Consider the following 17275-nt stretch of genomic DNA (forward strand, 5'->3'; position numbering starts at 1 on the left):
TAGAGAGACATGCAGTGATGCTCTAATCAATGAGAAAATGAAACATCTTTTTAAAGTCTAAAAAGTTAGGCAATGACATTTCAGGAGAAAGTTTAGTGTGGGTCTTTGCTACTGACACTGGTGGCTACTGACACCTTCCCTCAATAGAGTAGGCAACTCTAGATCTAGATTCAAATAAGGGAGCAGGGTGGAATTCTTAGGGTAGCCCAGCAAGCCCTCTAATCCAGAAAGAGTTCTCAGCTTTTCAAGACTAGCTATGCATAGTCTGGAAGGATCCTTTGTTAACTGAGCCCTTTGTTAAAGCTGTTGGCTCTCAGTTTACTTCCAGCCTCTCAGTAGGGGCTCAGTAGGGGCTCTCAATTTACTATCCAACGGGCCTCAGATAGTACAAGTTCAAAGGAGAACAGGACAGTTCAATGAACCTGGAGTTTTGGGGGTCTGAATCTACTTCTCAAGGGAGATCTAGTGGAGGATGAAGAAGCCTACAATTTAGGAGCCTATATAGAAAAGCTGGGCACGTTATGCTAACCTCTTCTGGGCATAAAATACCTCTCTTCTTTGGATGGAAGTGGGCAGCAGACACTAATGCAAAATGGCATTCCAGGGTCATGTGCATAGGACTCTGGATGATTTGCCTCACTGTGCCTCTTAAAATATTTTACTCACTGTTTGCCTTGCCCATTGTTTAAGAATATGGAGAAATCCTCATAGAAGGTAGAAAGTAACAACATGGTCCCTTGACTGAGGTGTTGGATCCATGAACCTACATGTGTGATAAATCGCATAGATCTAAATATACACACAGGTGCACATGAACATTTTACAAAGGTCTATCTTTGCCTCTGTCTTTCCCAGGGCTGCTCCTGCCAGGTTGGCCTGACCTGGCTTCCTACTTGCTCTTACAGATACTTCTCCCAGACAGCGGATCCAGAACCTTAGCCGCTTTGTGTGGAAGCAGGCAACGGTGGCCAGTGAACTATGGGAGAAGCTGACAGCCCGCTGTGTGGACCAGCACCGCCACATTGAGCGCACTCTGGAGCAGCTGTTGGAGATCCAAGGGGCAATGGAGGAATTAAGCAATACTCTGACCCAGGCTGAGGGAGTCCGAGCCACTTGGGAACCCATTGGGGATCTCTTCATAGATTCACTCCCTGAGCACATCCAGGCTCTTAAGGTATACAGGTCCCCTAATCTGGCTGAAGTCCACCCTGAAACCTGATATTCCTCCCAGATACTGTCCGTGTCCCTGCTACTGAAGCTTCATTATTGGCCCAGATTGTAACTGAGCCTTTCCCAGTTTATGTGCTGGATTTTGGGGCTGGCTGGTTTAGCTAGAGTCTCCTCTGTCCTTCTACTGTCTTCTCTTTCCCTTATGTTTTCTGAGAGTAGGAAAGAAAGAGGATAAGGACAGTGGCCACCCTCACTTTCATCCAAATGGCCTAATAGGAAGCACCTGGATCATGCTATTGAAATAAAAATCTTTGGGTGAAGAAGGAGGAGTTGAGGTGAATGACTAATGGTTCCTCTTACCTACTCTCTCTTTGCTGTGGGACTTGGGTCCTGGTTCTATAGCTATTCAAAGAAGAATTCTCCCCCATGAAAGATGGAGTGAAATTGGTGAATGATCTGGCCCATCAACTTGCCATTTCTGATGTACACTTGTCAATGGAGAATTCCCGCACCCTGGAGCAGATCAATGTTCGGTGGAAACAGCTACAGGTAGAAGAGAAGCCTGGAGTGAGCCAGGGGAAAGAGCTTTGAGATAAGTAGGCTTGAGGGAATCTTCTTCTGGCCAAAAGAAAGCAAAGGGACATTAAAGTGGGATGGGATCTCCCTGGGAAAAGAATAGTAGAGTATTTTGGGTCCAGGGAACAGTCTTCTCAACCTCTAATCTGCAGGAGGTAATTGAAATGAAGATTTGAGAGGGATCTGTATAAATGTGGGCATTTAGGGTTGATGGGGGCAGATAAGGAGTGACTTCAACCTGTAATGAAGGATGCTCTTCTCTGACCCTTGGGAGTGATGTGGAAGGGCTAGGAGTTTAGGTGATCATGGAAAGATCTAGAGCCAGAGAGGAGCAAGCCTGTGAGGGACTTCACAAAGATTTCTGGAGGTGCCTGGAAATCCCACACTAAATATCTGGAATGAATTTACTCTGCCTCTTTCCATAGGTGTCAGTTGGCGAGAGGCTTAAGCAGCTCCAGGATGCCCACCGGGACTTTGGGCCTGGGTCACAGCACTTCCTCTCCTGTACGTGAGACAAACTAGACTTCACTTAGCAGAACCATAGATACCTTCCAAGAGAGTCTACTCTTGTCCATTGGGGGCCTGGTAGGAGCCCAGTATATCTTGGCATCCAAGAAGCCGAAAGGATAAAGCAGTGTAGTATAGTGGCTGAAAGGACAGGGTCTCAAGTCAGAGGGACCTGGATCTGAGCCACTGCTCCTTGACTTAATAGTTATACAAGCCTGAAGAAAATAGCTTAACCTTTCTGAACATCAATTTTCCCATATGTAGAAAGAATAGAAAATATTACCTAACTTATAGAGTTATGGGAGTATTAAATAACTTGAAGTTTTCAACAATATTTATTGAGGACCTAATTTAGGCCAGGTAGTGTTCCAAGCACTGGAGCTACATCATTGAGAACAAAACAGACAAAAGTCTTTAGACTTGTAGGGCTTCTACACTAGTAAGGGAAGCCAGAACATAAACAAATAAGTAAAATCTATATGAGGTAAATTGATGACAAATGTTGTGGGGGAAAAAATAAAACAGGGAAAGGTAGTGCTGGACTTAATGAGGGAGGCATTGCAATTTTGAATAGCGTAGTCAGGAAAGGTTTCACCAAGAGCTCTCAGGGAACAGAAACCTCAAGGAGAAGAGGGAATTAGGCATCTGGATAATTGAGGGAAGAGCACACCAGGCACAGGTAACAGCAGCTTTCAGGACCTTATGCAGGAGCATGCCTGAGGACCAGGAAGGAGGCAGGTGTAGACGTAATTAGGAGAGGAGCCAGCAGGAGGTCAGAAGGGTAGCACGAGGCCAGAGCACTGAGTGCCTTGTAAGCTATGGTAGGAACTTGGGAGTTTACTCTGAATGGAATTGAGAACCTCTGGAGGGGTTTGAGCAGAACGGTGACATTGTAATAATCCAGGTGAGGGATTATGGTGACCCAGGTCAGGGTGGTAGCAGTGGTGATGGTGAGGATATACAGATAAGAAAATTAGATATGTACACAAAGCATTTGGCAGAGTATCTGGCTCATAGAAGGAACTCAATAAATGCCAATGGCAGTTAGAACTATTGCTATTATATAATCATTGGCATGCAGTTATACCTACAGAGGGCTCTTGTATCCAATGAAACTGCAGTGAGGAGGTTAGGTAGGTAACTTAGCCTCTCCTGAAACGTCTGGGAGATAAAGACATGGAGCAGAGAATGGCATCCTTTTCCGGAATTCCTCACCAGAGATGAATAGGCAATACCATTCCCCATTGTCCCACAGGACTGAGAAGCTTGGCCTTCTGGGTGAAGGGTTTTGAGCCTCATGAGTAAAGTAGGGTCCACTTCATATCCACAGCAGCACTGCAGCTGAATGGGTATATATGACAGGCTGCCCAGGGAAGAGATCGTCAGGGTGGCTGAGACCAGGTATTCCTGTTCATGCCCCTGCCACATCACTGACATGTGAGGGTATCGGTGATATTTCTTCTTCCCTTGCCCTAACATCAGTGAGAGAAGTGCATTTATTAGTCTTGCCCCACCTTCAGGGATTATTAAGAGCTGGAAATGCGAGTCAGGCATCCATCTTTGGGGCTTGACCACCTATTTGGAGTCTAAAGAGCATTAGTGGCCAACTTCTTTCTTTTTCTCTTCTCCTTTACCAGCCTCCGTGCAGGTTCCCTGGGAAAGAGCAATTTCACCCAATAAAGTCCCCTACTACATCAAGTGAGTGACCATCTGAATTAGAAGTGGGTCATTCACCTGCCCACCCTCCTCTCTCGCCTATCCTGTTTTCTCCCTGTCGCTTTACTCCTTATCTGTTGGGATTCCTCCATCCAGCCCTGTTTTTCCTCCTACTCATCTCAAGAGCTCAAGATTCTGCCTGGGGGAAAGTGAACGCTTATGCTTTGGGATATTAATGGTTCACTCTTGGATCCTGCAGCTCCTTGCATCCAAACTATCACTGAGTGAAGCGCATGTGTGTGTGGGGAGGGCTAGGGGTAGTGTGAACCCTGGTATTACTGATGCTTTTGTTTGTAGCCACCAGGCTCAGACCACTTGCTGGGACCATCCCAAGATGACTGAGTTATACCAAACCCTGGGTAAGAATTTGGAGTTCCTGTATAGGGTGGAGATCTATATAGCTGCCTTTTTCCTATAAGAACAGAAGGGAATTCCATTCAACAAGCAGGTCGGGGTTGAAGGGAGTACCTTATAATTTCTCCAGTGGCCTTCCTTCCTTTCCCCTCTGCACTCCCCTCAACTGGAGGCTCTATATTCCTCCTATACCATCATACCATCACATTAGGGAATTATTCTTATAGATGTGAACCAGACCTGCTTTGAAAGACACTGTCCAGGCTATGATGAATGTGACTTATGTGTGCCTTAGTTTTGACTACTAAGAGAGATTCACCATTAAGGTTACAAATTTTATCCATGCTGATCCATGTGAATATAGCTCATTCATTTTCTCTGCTGTAGAGTGTTCCATTTTATATACCACAGTTTTTTCATCCAGTCTACTGTTGATGGACTTTTGGGTTGTATATAGTTTGGAAGAAATAAGGACAGTGCTGCTAAGCTCTTCTACATGTCTTCTGGTGCACGTGTGCATGTTTTCCAGTCTACAGGTCTAACATTATTTCAGTGTGTTGTGAACAGACTAGGAAATTTGAAAGTGCAACAGATCCTTTGCAAGAGTCATATTCAACATTAATTTTGTTGTTTTTACTTTATCAAATCTAGTAAGGTACTGTCTCCTGAACTATTGTGATTCAGTTATTTATACATGCACACATGGGGTGTACATGTTGTATGGTGATATAAAATGTATGTCTTACTGTGCATCTTGGTCAATAAATGCTTGAAAATCACTGCTCTAGGATATGTAGCCAGCTGTGTTGTGGGACATGCAAGTGTTCAATTTTAATAGGTACTGCCAAATTGTTTTCCAAGGTGATTGTATCAATTTATACTTCCACCAGCATGTCCTCATTTATCCACATCTTTTCTAACACTTGCTATTGTCAGGCTTTTTTTTTTTTTTGCCAATATAGTGGGTATAATATGGTATCTTTTGGATTTAATTTGCATTTCCTTGATCTGTGTCTGTGTCTCTTTCCATTCTTTGCAGCTGATCTGAACAACATTAAGTTCTCAGCTTACCGCACTGCCATGAAGCTACGCAGAGTCCAGAAGGCACTGCGTTGTGAGTTTCCCATCTCACTTCCTTGCGGCCTTCACCCTACTCCCTCTCTTCCTCATCTGCTGGGTGTTTTCCATTTTGATCCCACCTCAGCCAGGGTTGTTGATTGGCTTGGTAGGAACCCTCCAAAGGCAGGGTATGCTGGTTGTGGGAACCTGCTTTTTCCAGGGGCCTTCCATTGTCCTCAAGCCCCAGATTTGTTTCTAAATTAACCCATAACTATCCTACTCCTTGTCCCTACCCTGCCAAACTTGGATAATCAAGCAACTGTTTTGTGGCAGGAAGTAGTCCAGCGCAAGGTTTGGAGCCATCAGGGGCTGGTGTTCTTTTGCCATCTTGGGGTTGGTTACTGAATGTAGCAGAACTATTGAAGCAAGTGCCCATGGTTAGGGGACAATGTGGCTATAGATAAAATGTGCTTTCTGGCTTTTCTTAGGAACACTATCCATTCAATCTTCCTGGCCCAGTCATGTCTGGCTAGGCTGATTCCAGCATTTTGGGTAATTAGAAAGTCTTCCTGAGGCATGTCACATTTACCCAGACATACATGAGCCTTCATAACTGGTGTCTAGGTTCTCAGAACAAGGTTCATGGACAAACCTGTTTGCTGGAGAAATGTGCATAAAGACAGAGAAACTTAAAATGGGATTTGACTCCTTGACACTTAATACAACAAAGGAGATGAATTTACTCATATCCTACCATCTTCTTGAAACTGATGCCAAAGAATATATGGGTATATACATGTTTTGGGTTAATTTAGGGGGTCTTTCACTGCCATCCCCCTCTTTGGGATGAGGATCTTGGTGAAGGGCAATCTTTGTATCATATTTATAAATGAATGGTCTGGAGATTGAGTCAAATTTGGTGATGCTAGTAGTATTATCTCTTCATGTAGTCCTAGGAGTTCTACTTTTGGCCACTCTCCTTCTGTCTCTTTTCCTTTCCAGTGGACCTGGTAACTTTAACCACAGCCCTGGAGATCTTCAAGGAGCATGATCTACAGGCCAGTGAGCATGTGATGGATGTGGTGGAGGTCATTCACTGCCTGACGGCTTTATATGAACGGCTGGAGGAGGAAAGAGGCATCCTGGTCAATGTGCCACTCTGTGTGGACATGAGCCTCAACTGGCTCCTCAATGTTTTTGATAGGTAAGGGCTTGTATGCCCCGGGAGCCTCCACGTTGAAATCAAGTGAGACATCTGAAGTGGGCATGGTGAGAAGGGGTTGCTCCCACAGTGGACTTGGACGTAGCGCAGCTTGGGGCATGGTTGGCACAGAGCCCTGCTGGGATAAAGTCTGTCAAGAAAATTAATGCCATGATGTTAACTCTTTACATATAATCGTGTTCTCAGTCTCTTCTCTTAAACCTAGTGGTCGCAGTGGAAAGATGCGGGCATTGTCCTTTAAGACCGGCATTGCATGCCTGTGTGGCACTGAAGTAAAGGAAAAATTGCAGTGTGAGTACAACTCCAAAGTCTGGAGTGGAGTTGGGTGGAGAGAGAGGTGTGATGGGAGGAGGAAGGGTGAAAATAAGTAGAAGGTAGGTCTTATGACTCAGCAGAGCACTACTTGGGCTACATTCTAATGGTGGTCCAGGTTAATGCAAAGAAACCACTACAGCCAAAGGCTATGATGGGTCTAAGACCTATTATTATTTCCAGTGTTACTCCAAGGGGTTTGGCTTCTTCTTACCTAATGTAATTAGTTGACTAAGTTCTGAGTTGGCTTCCTGGGGTATCCAAGGGCCCGACTTCCTAGTGCCATTTTCCTGTGGCCCATCAGGCTCAGCCCTCTTCTAATCTGAATCTCAAGCCATGTCACACATTCTACTGGAGATGTCCCATGTGATTGCATGCGCAAGGCACAATAATCATCAGTATCTGGGAGATGAATAGTATGCATTTCTGTAGTTTTTAACCTCTCTGTACCTTTGCTTTCCTCTCCATCCTCCATCTTCTGTACAGCATTTTGTACTTTTCTGCAGCAAGCAGTGTTAGTTATCAAGTGCTTAATGTGTGTTGACCACTGTGCTAAATGTGGTGAGTACAAGGTTCAATCAGACATGGTCCCTACCTCAGGTTGTTGACAGTCCAGAGGAGGAGACAAAAGTACTAGAAAAGCATTTTTGAAAGTTTTAGTTAGAATAATCTGAATGGCAAAGAATATGTGCTATATCAGAGCACAGAAGAGGATGACAGTGGCTTGGAAAACTTTATAGGGAAGGAGACATAGCAAAGCATGTTCATAGCAATGATATTATTTATTTATCCCAACATTCCTTTGAGAAGGAATGGACAGTAATTATTTCTTCTCAATTTTTAAGTGAGGAAACTGTAGCATAGAGAGGTTCATGACTTACCCAAGGTCCTAAAAGCTAGTCAGTAATGGAGCCAGCACTAAAACCCAGGCCATCTGCCTTCCAATTCTGAGTATTTTCTAAGCCATAGGTGATGTATGAGACAGACAAGAACCTCTGAAGGAGCTTTGCTAAGATTGGGGTAGGACGGGAGTAGTTGTCACAGGGCAAATATAGCCCATGTTCTAATATAAGTACCATAGCCTATTGCACACATTAGACTATGTTCTGTTAGACCATAGTCAATTAGGTGATCATCTTCTCTTCATGGATTATCTGTGTCAATGTTTTTCCCCCCATTTGTATGGAGAGTTGAGAGGTTATTGTAGTGTCAGATGACATGAGCTATGTGAACAGAAGGGGACTCATGTTCAGGCACACCTAAACCCCATACCCCTTCATCTTGCTTCTTGATCATCTGTTTTCCCAGCAGTGTCATATCTGTGTCTGGCACAGATCTGACATGCAGCCCACTCTCTGTCTTCATCGCTCTCTCTCTCTTTCTCTCTCTCTGTTTCTGATGTTCTCTATCTCTTTGCATCTGTCTTGCTTTTCCTCTCTGAACTCAGAGATTGCTCTTTTTAGAACTCATGGGCTTCTAGAAAGTCTGGGATGGACCTTTAGGTATTCCAGTTTCAAAAGTCATTAGCTAAGTCTATGTACTCTTTCCCTGTATTCCTTTTCTGCTCCTTCTCCTCACACCATTTTCTGGCCATTCCTGCATCGGGGTTGGTCATGACTTATGGTGGGGCCAGCAGACCTCTTCAGCCAAGTAGCCAACTCAGGCAGCCAGTGTGACCAGCGCCACCTTGGTGTCCTGCTTCATGAGGCTATTCAGGTGCCCCGTCAGCTGGGGGAAGTGGCAGCCTTTGGGGGCAGCAACGTGGAGCCCAGTGTCCGTAGTTGCTTCCGTTTTGTGAGTATGGATCTGGGGAGGGATAATGAGAGGGAAGGTGGGAGGAAGGGAGGGATACCTATGAGTGAGGCTTTTGATCTGAACTACTCAGATATAAAGGAGTTTCTTCAGACAGAACAACAAAGCAGAGGGTTCTCTGGGCTTTTAAGTCCAGAGTCCTACGGGGGAGGGTGCCAGCTCAACTAGGACCAGACAGTAGGTGGACACCTCTGTAGAAGAGGCCATAGGCCAACCCAGGCCTTGCTGGTTCTCCTGTCCCTCTGAGGGGTACCATTCTAGGGACAAGGCAGTTTGGGCCCCACTCATTGCCATTAGGCTTCTTGTTTCCCTAGAGCACTGGGAAGCCAGTCATTGAAGCTTCACAGTTCCTTGAGTGGGTCAACTTGGAGCCCCAGTCCATGGTGTGGCTGGCTGTTCTGCATCGGGTCACCATTGCTGAGCAAGTGAAGCATCAGACCAAATGCTCTATCTGTAGGCAGTGCCCCATCAAGGGCTTTAGGTATGGCAAGCAATACCTGCTGGAAAGATAATGTTAAATAGGCCATGTTACATATAAAATCATAAATTATGAAACAATGTACATGTTCCATAATTACATATTTACAGCTAATCTGTGGTATGTTGTTATATACTGTTGCAATCCTTTCTACTGCTGAATATTTAACTTTTTAGAAAATTAGAAATGATGAAATATTTTCTTTTCTTTTAGTTTATATTATGAAGTATTCCAAACCAACAAAAATGTATAGAAAAATGAGAGGGTGGGATGGCGAAACAGCACAGGAAGGGAAGTAGTTGTTCATTGTCTCCCAGGGAATATTAAATAGACATATAAGAACACCTCTGTACCACCTGGTATGCAAGCAAATGGTTCACAACTGACTCCCCAGAAAGCAAAGCAAACAGACCAAAACCAAAACCTGATGTATAGTATTTGCTAATTTCCATGATGTAAATACTCCTACTGTGGCTGATGTCTAGCTACCCACAAAGGGTTGAGAAGAAATACGGGGTTGTATACAATTTATAGCGGAGATGACAGACTTAAAAAACCTGAAGTACTTAGATAATAGAAAAACAATTAGGAGGTGATAGGTTCTTGGTATTTGTTACCTTTGTTTTTAATGTCACTTACTTAATTGTGCGTTTATGTAATTTTTATAATGGTTGTATCTAACAACTGGCTTGGAAAATCCCTGAAATTTTAACATCTACCACCAAGCTTAGGAAAGAAGGCCTTCTTGCAATACATTTGAAGTTTCCCTGGTTACATGCTCCTCCTCCTCTGACTATCCTGAATATGACTTTCATCATAAAATGCTCAATTTTAAAACTTTGTAAAGCACTAAGGCACTCTCTTTACAACTGTCCTTTTTATAAGCAAATGAGGCACAGGCGTGGAATGTGACTTGCCCAGGTTCACAAAGTTGGTTAGTGTAGATCCAGGACTGGACTTTGGATCCTCTTGACTTCTCTAAGTCCAGGCGTTTCACCATTCTGTAGTTAGGTCTGGTCTGGGGAGTTCAGCCAGGTTTTGGACCTGGATCTGATGGGCTAGTCAATATTTAGTAAAAATAGAGTATTTTTATAAACAAGTTTTGGAAATAACTTAGTCAACTTGCCCAAGGCTGACAGAATAAGTGGCCTTTGTATTGGAAGTGTAAGTTCTCCAATGTAGGCAGTGGTACCTGTTAGACTGGACCCTTTGGGGCCATTTTTGTTTAGAAAGCTTTTTTGACATCATGAGCTCTTTACCCTTGCCCACTGCCACCCTTTTAAAAAAGATGGTGAGGCATTGCTATTCCCCACACTTCCTAGGAGTCTGAGCATGTAATTTCATGGAGGTTTCTGGTCTTTAGAATAAGGCTAGTCATCTAGTGAGGATGAAGCCACTGTTATATATAGGAGGTTGAGCACATTATGACTCCATGTCCCGCCCCCTTCTAATGTATGTGTGTATATTTGGATGTTAAAGAAACAGGGAAGTCACCTGTTAGCGAAACAGGTACATTGGATCTTCTCTGTTCTACCACCTCTTGTCTCCCCAAGGTACCGGAGTCTGAAACAATTTAATGTGGACATCTGCCAGACCTGCTTCTTAACAGGCAGGGCCAGCAAAGGCAACAAGCTGCACTACCCCATCATGGAGTATTATACCCCGGTATGGAACCCCCAGGCCCTGTAGGAGGGAGAGGCCGTTCTCAGGTTCTAGGCCCTCGATCCATTTTGCCAAGCATGGACTAACTATATTCTACCTCTCACACACTCGCACTCTCTCTGTTTCTCTATCTCTGTTTCTGTCTCTCTCTCAAAAAAGGCATTCATTATTTTTCTGCAGAGAAAGTTTCAGGAAAAATTAGAGAGCAAGGAAGTTCTAGACAACTAGACTTCCTTCCATTGCTCACTTAAATTTTTCCTAACTAGCTTCCTGCATTGCTCTGTCACCTTGTCTTTACCTGCTACTTTGTCATCACTTCCATACCTTCTAGTCAATACCAAAGTTTGGGCTCAAATTATTCGGTCTCTTGGAGGTTAAAAAGGGTATGTGCTTTACCTGGGTCCCCAAATTCCATCTGGTTTTCATTGGAAACTGTGCCCCTCATAGTGAACTGGGTCCAGGTTTGTCAGCATTCCCAAACTCCACTCAGAATTTCTCCTCTGCTGTGTTCAGGACCCACAGCTTCGTGTTTAGCTCCCTGAGCTAACTCTACTCCCCAAACCCCTTTATCTTTTTCTGCCCCACAGATACTCACAAAGTACCAAGTATATTGCCAGCTCCCCCCACTGCTCTCTCCCACCCTACCACCCCATCTTTGAACCTGTTTCCCCATAATCCATACTTCCAAGTCGTTGTCTCTTCTCCATATTCTGTTGGCACAAAAACATGTCTGATTCAGTGGGAGCAGGGACCTTGCCCTTTATTTTTATTTGATTATCACTAGAAAATACACTTTATAAAAATAATGCATGGAAAACTGGCTGGATATGAGAGGCTGAGAATGCCCTACCTCCTGCATTAACAAATATATACTTACTGTAAAAGATTATAATATAGAGGTATATAAAGAATAAAACAAAAGTTCTCCTCTCTCCTTAGCCTTGCCCCACTTCTCTAGTCCAACTTCCCAGAGGCAACTAGTGTTCACATTTTGGCATTGTACACTTCTCGACATTTTCTGGGAGTGGGGCATGGCAGGCATGGATAGGAGTAGATTACCAGTCATGTTTCCTGCTCTGGGGGAGCACCTCCCCAGCATCCTGAAGCCATTAGGTTGAGTCCCTCTGCCCTGTCTCCCCCTAGACCACATCCAGTGAGAACATGAGAGACTTTGCCACCACCTTAAAGAACAAATTCCGCTCAAAGCATTATTTCAGCAAACACCCTCAGCGAGGTTATCTGCCTGTGCAATCAGTGCTGGAGGCTGACTACAGTGAGACGTAAGTACCAGGGGCTGAGCACGGACTGCGGGCCTTGCTGGGCTGGGGATGCGCTGTGCAGGGGCCGAGTCCCACGTGGACTAGAGGAATGTTCCAAGGCAAACCTGTCTAGTAACAAGGAAGTTCAGCTTGGGCCTGACAGGAATCTGGCCTGAGAAGTAGATTACAATCCAGCTCTGTATCCCATTCCTATCAACTCTTGCCCATCTCCCTAATTTGGTGGTAGGGGTGGGGATGGTTGTGATGAGGTAACAGACTGCTCAGCTACCCATTCTTTGGCCATCTGAGTCTGCTGCTTTCTTCTAGGCTGGCTTCTTCCCCGATGTTGCCACACGCTGACACACACTCCCGCATTGAGCATTTTGCCAGCAGGTACCACCAGGTCTGGGGGAGGGAGGTTTTCAAGAGTCTAAGAGGGATGGGTATTTCAGTCAAGGCAAAGGGAATGGAGCCAAGACCAGAGGGATGTGCACAGTGGGGTATGTGGCAGTCAGTGAGGGTGATTGGGGCAGCCATCAAAGCTAATGATCCTATATTGTGGTATTAGAGTCCTTGAGATGAAAGCAGACCCCACATCCTGCTTTCCCTTCTATTCTTGCTCTTTCTTCCTTCCCAGGCTTGCTGAGATGGAAAGTCAAAATTGTTCCTTCTTTAATGACAGCCTGTCCCCAGAAGACAGCATGTAAGTTTTCACAGCTGCTTATTTTCCAGGAATAATTCTCTTTGAGATCCCTCTGCCACCATTTGGGAAGGATGTATCCTGAAGGGTGGGGGGAGTATGGTGGATAGGGTACTAGAAGCCCCAAGGAAGGAAAGCTGCTTTCTGGGCACAGTATTTAGTAATAGAAGCCCTCTATCAATTGAGCTGCCATCTGCTCAGGTCCCTTCCTCTTGTAAGCTCCCATCCTTAATGCCTAGTTTTGAAAGAAGAATATGACCTCTTTTAAAGTTGCAGAAATGAGTCATTATCCTTTGCTCGAGATGCTGAAGCCCCATCTAGTGCCACACCCTGGGGAAACATCAGGGACTTGACTGAAGTGTGAACAGAGAAATTCCCTGGTACTATAGCTCAGTGAAGTGGCCCCTTATTCCTAGGGAGATTCCTGGCATGCTCAGGGGGCCTAGGAACTACTGGCCAATGGATCAAGCTGGCCCTGATTGGGACTTAAGACAGGCAGTGAGCCCCTGGGCCGGTGAGGAAGCAAAGAAGGATGTGGTCAGGGAACAGCACAGAATGGGAAGTGATTTCCTCATTGTTTCCCAGGGGGCTTTAGGTAGAGCCCAGAAGCCCCAGCATCCTGCAAACCCTCTCTTCTATACCCTCAACCATGACCTCTGCCACCTTTAAACACTTCCATCCCTCTTAAACATGAATATATAGCCTTCCCTCTCTACGTGACGTGTAAGTGAATCTTTCCGCATATGTCTCTTGAGGCCTGAGCTGGAAGCTGAGAACTCATGCCCTGAGATGTTTCTTGGTTCAATGCCTGGCCACCTCCTTTACTCTCCCCACACCCATGCAGAGATGAGGACCAGTACCTGCTGCGGCACTCCAGCCCCATTACAGACCGAGAGCCAGCCTTTGGACAGCAGGTTCCATGCAGCCTGGGCACAGAAAGCAAGGGGGAGCTAGAGAAGATCCTGGCCCACTTAGAGGATGAGAACCGGTGGGTGTGGTGATGACAGATCTATGTGGTTTTGAGAGTCAAATGGCTTGAATTCGAGTCTTGACACTTCCACATCCTAGCTATGTGGCCTTGAATGAGTTACTCATATTCTGTGATCCTCCATTTCCTCATCAGTAAAATAGGGGTGATGATAATAGTATCTACCTCCTAGGGTCACTTGTGAATTTCAAAGGAAATCAGGCATATAAATGTGTTAGCCAGTACCTGGCTTATCATAAGGGTTCAGTAAATGCTAGCTATTCTAATAATTAGTTTAATCGTTTGAACTCAACCCAAATATTTTTCAAGTAGCCAGTAGATGCAAGCAGAGAGAATGCAAACACATTCTTTCCATGTTGGAAATGGAAAGAGGTACTTTCACTTACTGAAAGTAATAAAACAAGAGGAGAGCAGCAGTGCATGGAGTGTTTGAGGACAGGCAGAGGGAAGATGAAAATTACAAGGATGACACTGATGTTCATAAAGTACAAGTGGCAGTAGGGTCCTGAGGAGGGTCCAAGCCACTTTGGAAGCATTCAGTAGAACCCAAAATATTCCTCAGATAAGTGCTTCTCAAACATAAGTGTGCATACAGGTTACTTGGGGCACTGCCTAAAATGCATATTTTAATTCTTAGGTCTGGGGTGGGGCCTGATTGCTTCATTTTTAACCAGTTCCCAGGGAGGGGAGAATGCCCATCAGAGTACATGGAGTGGCAAGGCCTCAGAACAGGGCTGGTCTGCCAAATCTTCATTATTGGTTCAAGACAAGATAAGTAGAGAATAAGCTTTTAGAAACTTTTATAGCAATTTGACATTGCCATATCATCCGAGCACCTAATTAGTGGACTTTTCATTGAAAAAGGTATAGACCCAATTGAGTGTTTTTGAACTTGTGTGGCAATGTCATGTGTGGCATGAACTGTATACTAGCCATACACATTTGGGCCACTTATTGGTCCACATTGATTGAAAACCCTCCTGAACCCTGTCCCAGAATTCTGCTACAGATAGTTAGAGAAGCACTGCATTAGATCAGCAGTGGTCTGGCCCTGGAAAACATTGGTGAGGGAATGGTTCTGTTGCAAAAGTAATGTCCCCCAAAGTAGACCATCTCTTTGGAACCTGTTTCTTGATGACTCAACATGGGTGTTCAAAGTGGGCCAAAGAGGCGGGTAGTGGAGAGAAGAAGCAAGTTGGGTAGTCTTTTGTTTACATCTTCCACTCTAATCTAAAAATCTAAAAATGGAGTAGGTGAGTCAGTGGCTTTAGAAATGCCTCATTTATTTGCAGACTGTGTTTCTGCCTGATTTTAAGGTCAGAATTAATCCCTGAAACAGCATATCAAAGCCCTGAGACATTTGTTATATTAAACGTCAGCTGTCTCTGCTGCAAGGCCCAAGGATGGCAGAGTAAATGACATATGTGCTGCAGAAGAAATGGATATGGCCATTCAAGCAAGAACACAACTAGGATAGGGATGGGGGTATGAAGGCAAAGGGGTTGCTCACACCAAGGTATGAGGGGACATCTGGGGTCTGGACAGTCAATACTTTGTTAGGGCCATAGGTCTTGGCTCCACTGTCCTTGGCAGGATTCTCCAGGGAGAACTGAGGCGCCTGAAGTGGCAGCATGATGAGGCTGCCGAGGCCCCTACACTGGCTGAGGGCTCTGCCGAGGTAGCACAGGACCACCGCAACGAGGAACTTCTGGCCGAGGCCCGGATCCTTCGCCAGCACAAGAGCCGCCTGGAGACACGCATGCAGATCCTTGAGGACCACAACAAGCAGCTAGAGTCTCAACTACAGCGCTTAAGGGAGCTGCTCCTGCAGGTGAGGCTGGAGCTGAGGGAAGGGCCAGAGCAGCACCCGAGGGGTGGGAAGCTGGACAGCACAGCAAAAGGAAGGAAAGAAAGAGCTCCTTGGGAGTGGCTATTGGATGACTTTCTGAAGAGAACTGGGCTGACAATTAGGGAAGTTGAGAGAAGGAAGGGGTGGTATGTCCCACTGCTCATCCAGTTCTGGGTGCTCACTTTCCCAACAACCCATTTGAATCTGGTATTGAAAGAACAAAGATCAAAGAACCATCCAAAACCTTGATTTTGCTACCATGACGTTTTCTAAAAAGAAGCAGGTTTGAGCATGCTGGGCAAGAAAAGAGTTTTGCTGGGAAGGGAGCTCTCTGTTACTATTTGTCCCTTTCCTCCTTGAAAAGTAGTATATGTGATATAGTGAAGCTATGGAGTCAGCCCAGGGTTTGAATGTGACTCTGCCAATCAGTGCCAGTTGGGTGTTAAGATAGTGACTTAGCCTCACTTATCCCCAGTTCCCCCATCTGTAAAGCAGGGATAATAATATAACTTCATGGAAATGTGAACACATAATGAAACAATAAATTTAAAGAATTTAGCATGATGCCAGGAATATCGTAAATACTTTATAAATGTTACCCATCACAGCTGACAACACAGGTTTGAGCTATGTGGCTCCACTTATATGTGGATTTTTTTTACAGTACAGTAAGTGAATGCTCCCTCCCTTATGATTTCCTTAGTAACATTTTCTTTTCTTTAGCTGACTTTATTGTGAGAATGTAATATATAATACATGTAACATATATTAACAGTTTACTGTTTGTCTTATCAGTAAGGCTTCTGGTTAACAGTAGGATATTAGGAATTAGGTTTCGGGGGTGTTCAAAATTATATTTGGATTTTTAACTACACAGAGGAGAGTTCAGTGCCATAACCCCTACACTGTTCAGGGGTCAACTGTATTGTCACTATATGTACCAAGTAATACCACCTGATGCCTCTTCCCCGGATCCTCCAAGGGATAGCCTCTAGATGAATTCCTGGGGTCTTAATATAGGATATTATATCATAAACAGAGGATCAGGTGTACAGCTCTATATTTTCAGAGAGAATTAGGTTTTTAAAAACTTAATTATAGCCAAGATGACCGCAAGAGACCTTTAGGTGCAAGACCATCCTTGTACAAACTGGGAGCCTTTGACACATGTTGTTGAAGGAAGTAGGTAACTGGTAACTAGATATTCTAAGAAGTTTCTTAAAAGAGAGAGTCACTGTTTGGGGCACCACTAAAAACTTCTTAAAGTCCAAGGGTCAAGGGATGGGCATGAGGTCTCTAAAACCCCTTCAAAGCTCAGGAGTCTGTTAAAGTAAGGTCAGTAAAGCAAAGCCATTTAAGTCATGCCTTACCTCTTGCTAGCCACCCACTGAATCAGATGGCAATGGCTCTGCAGGCTCGTCCCTAGCTTCTTCTCCACAGCAGTCAGAAAGCAGTCATCCCCAGGAGAAAGGACAGACTACTCCAGATACTGAGGTGGCAGGTAAGTTCCCCCAAGCCCCTCCCAGCCCCTTCCTGCCATGGCTTCATCCTGCCCAGACCTGCCTGAGGCTCTGCTACGGCTGGGACTGGTTTTTCCCCATGGCTTTGAGC

The 17275-nt window shown here is 44.9% G+C and overlaps 1 protein-coding gene across 5 annotated transcripts in view; it reads left to right on the forward strand.

Annotated features, from left to right (window-relative positions):
• Window positions 1-17275, forward strand: part of DRP2 (dystrophin related protein 2) — a 41384-nt gene that overhangs the window by 19781 nt on the left and 4328 nt on the right. For 4 of the 5 annotated variants that reach the window (XM_029930813.1, XM_029930815.1, XM_029930814.1 and 1 more), the window contains 17 exons: window positions 906-1174; window positions 1573-1719; window positions 2172-2250; window positions 3891-3951; window positions 4267-4328; window positions 5363-5437; window positions 6385-6586; window positions 6810-6895; window positions 8553-8710; window positions 9043-9209; window positions 10760-10871; window positions 12012-12148; window positions 12455-12520; window positions 12765-12830; window positions 13672-13815; window positions 15409-15646; window positions 17045-17165. In XM_029930813.1, the coding sequence (XP_029786673.1) occupies window positions 906-1174; window positions 1573-1719; window positions 2172-2250; window positions 3891-3951; window positions 4267-4328; window positions 5363-5437; window positions 6385-6586; window positions 6810-6895; window positions 8553-8710; window positions 9043-9209; window positions 10760-10871; window positions 12012-12148; window positions 12455-12520; window positions 12765-12830; window positions 13672-13815; window positions 15409-15646; window positions 17045-17165 (2190 nt within the window). The remainder of the gene's footprint in view (window positions 1-905; window positions 1175-1572; window positions 1720-2171; window positions 2251-3890; window positions 3952-4266; window positions 4329-5362; window positions 5438-6384; window positions 6587-6809; window positions 6896-8552; window positions 8711-9042; window positions 9210-10759; window positions 10872-12011; window positions 12149-12454; window positions 12521-12764; window positions 12831-13671; window positions 13816-15408; window positions 15647-17044; window positions 17166-17275) is intronic. The other variant, XM_029930816.1, reaches the window with a different exon arrangement.

This window comes from Suricata suricatta, chromosome X, assembly GCF_006229205.1.
Source record: "Suricata suricatta isolate VVHF042 chromosome X, meerkat_22Aug2017_6uvM2_HiC, whole genome shotgun sequence".
Taxonomy (NCBI): domain Eukaryota; kingdom Metazoa; phylum Chordata; class Mammalia; order Carnivora; family Herpestidae; genus Suricata; species Suricata suricatta.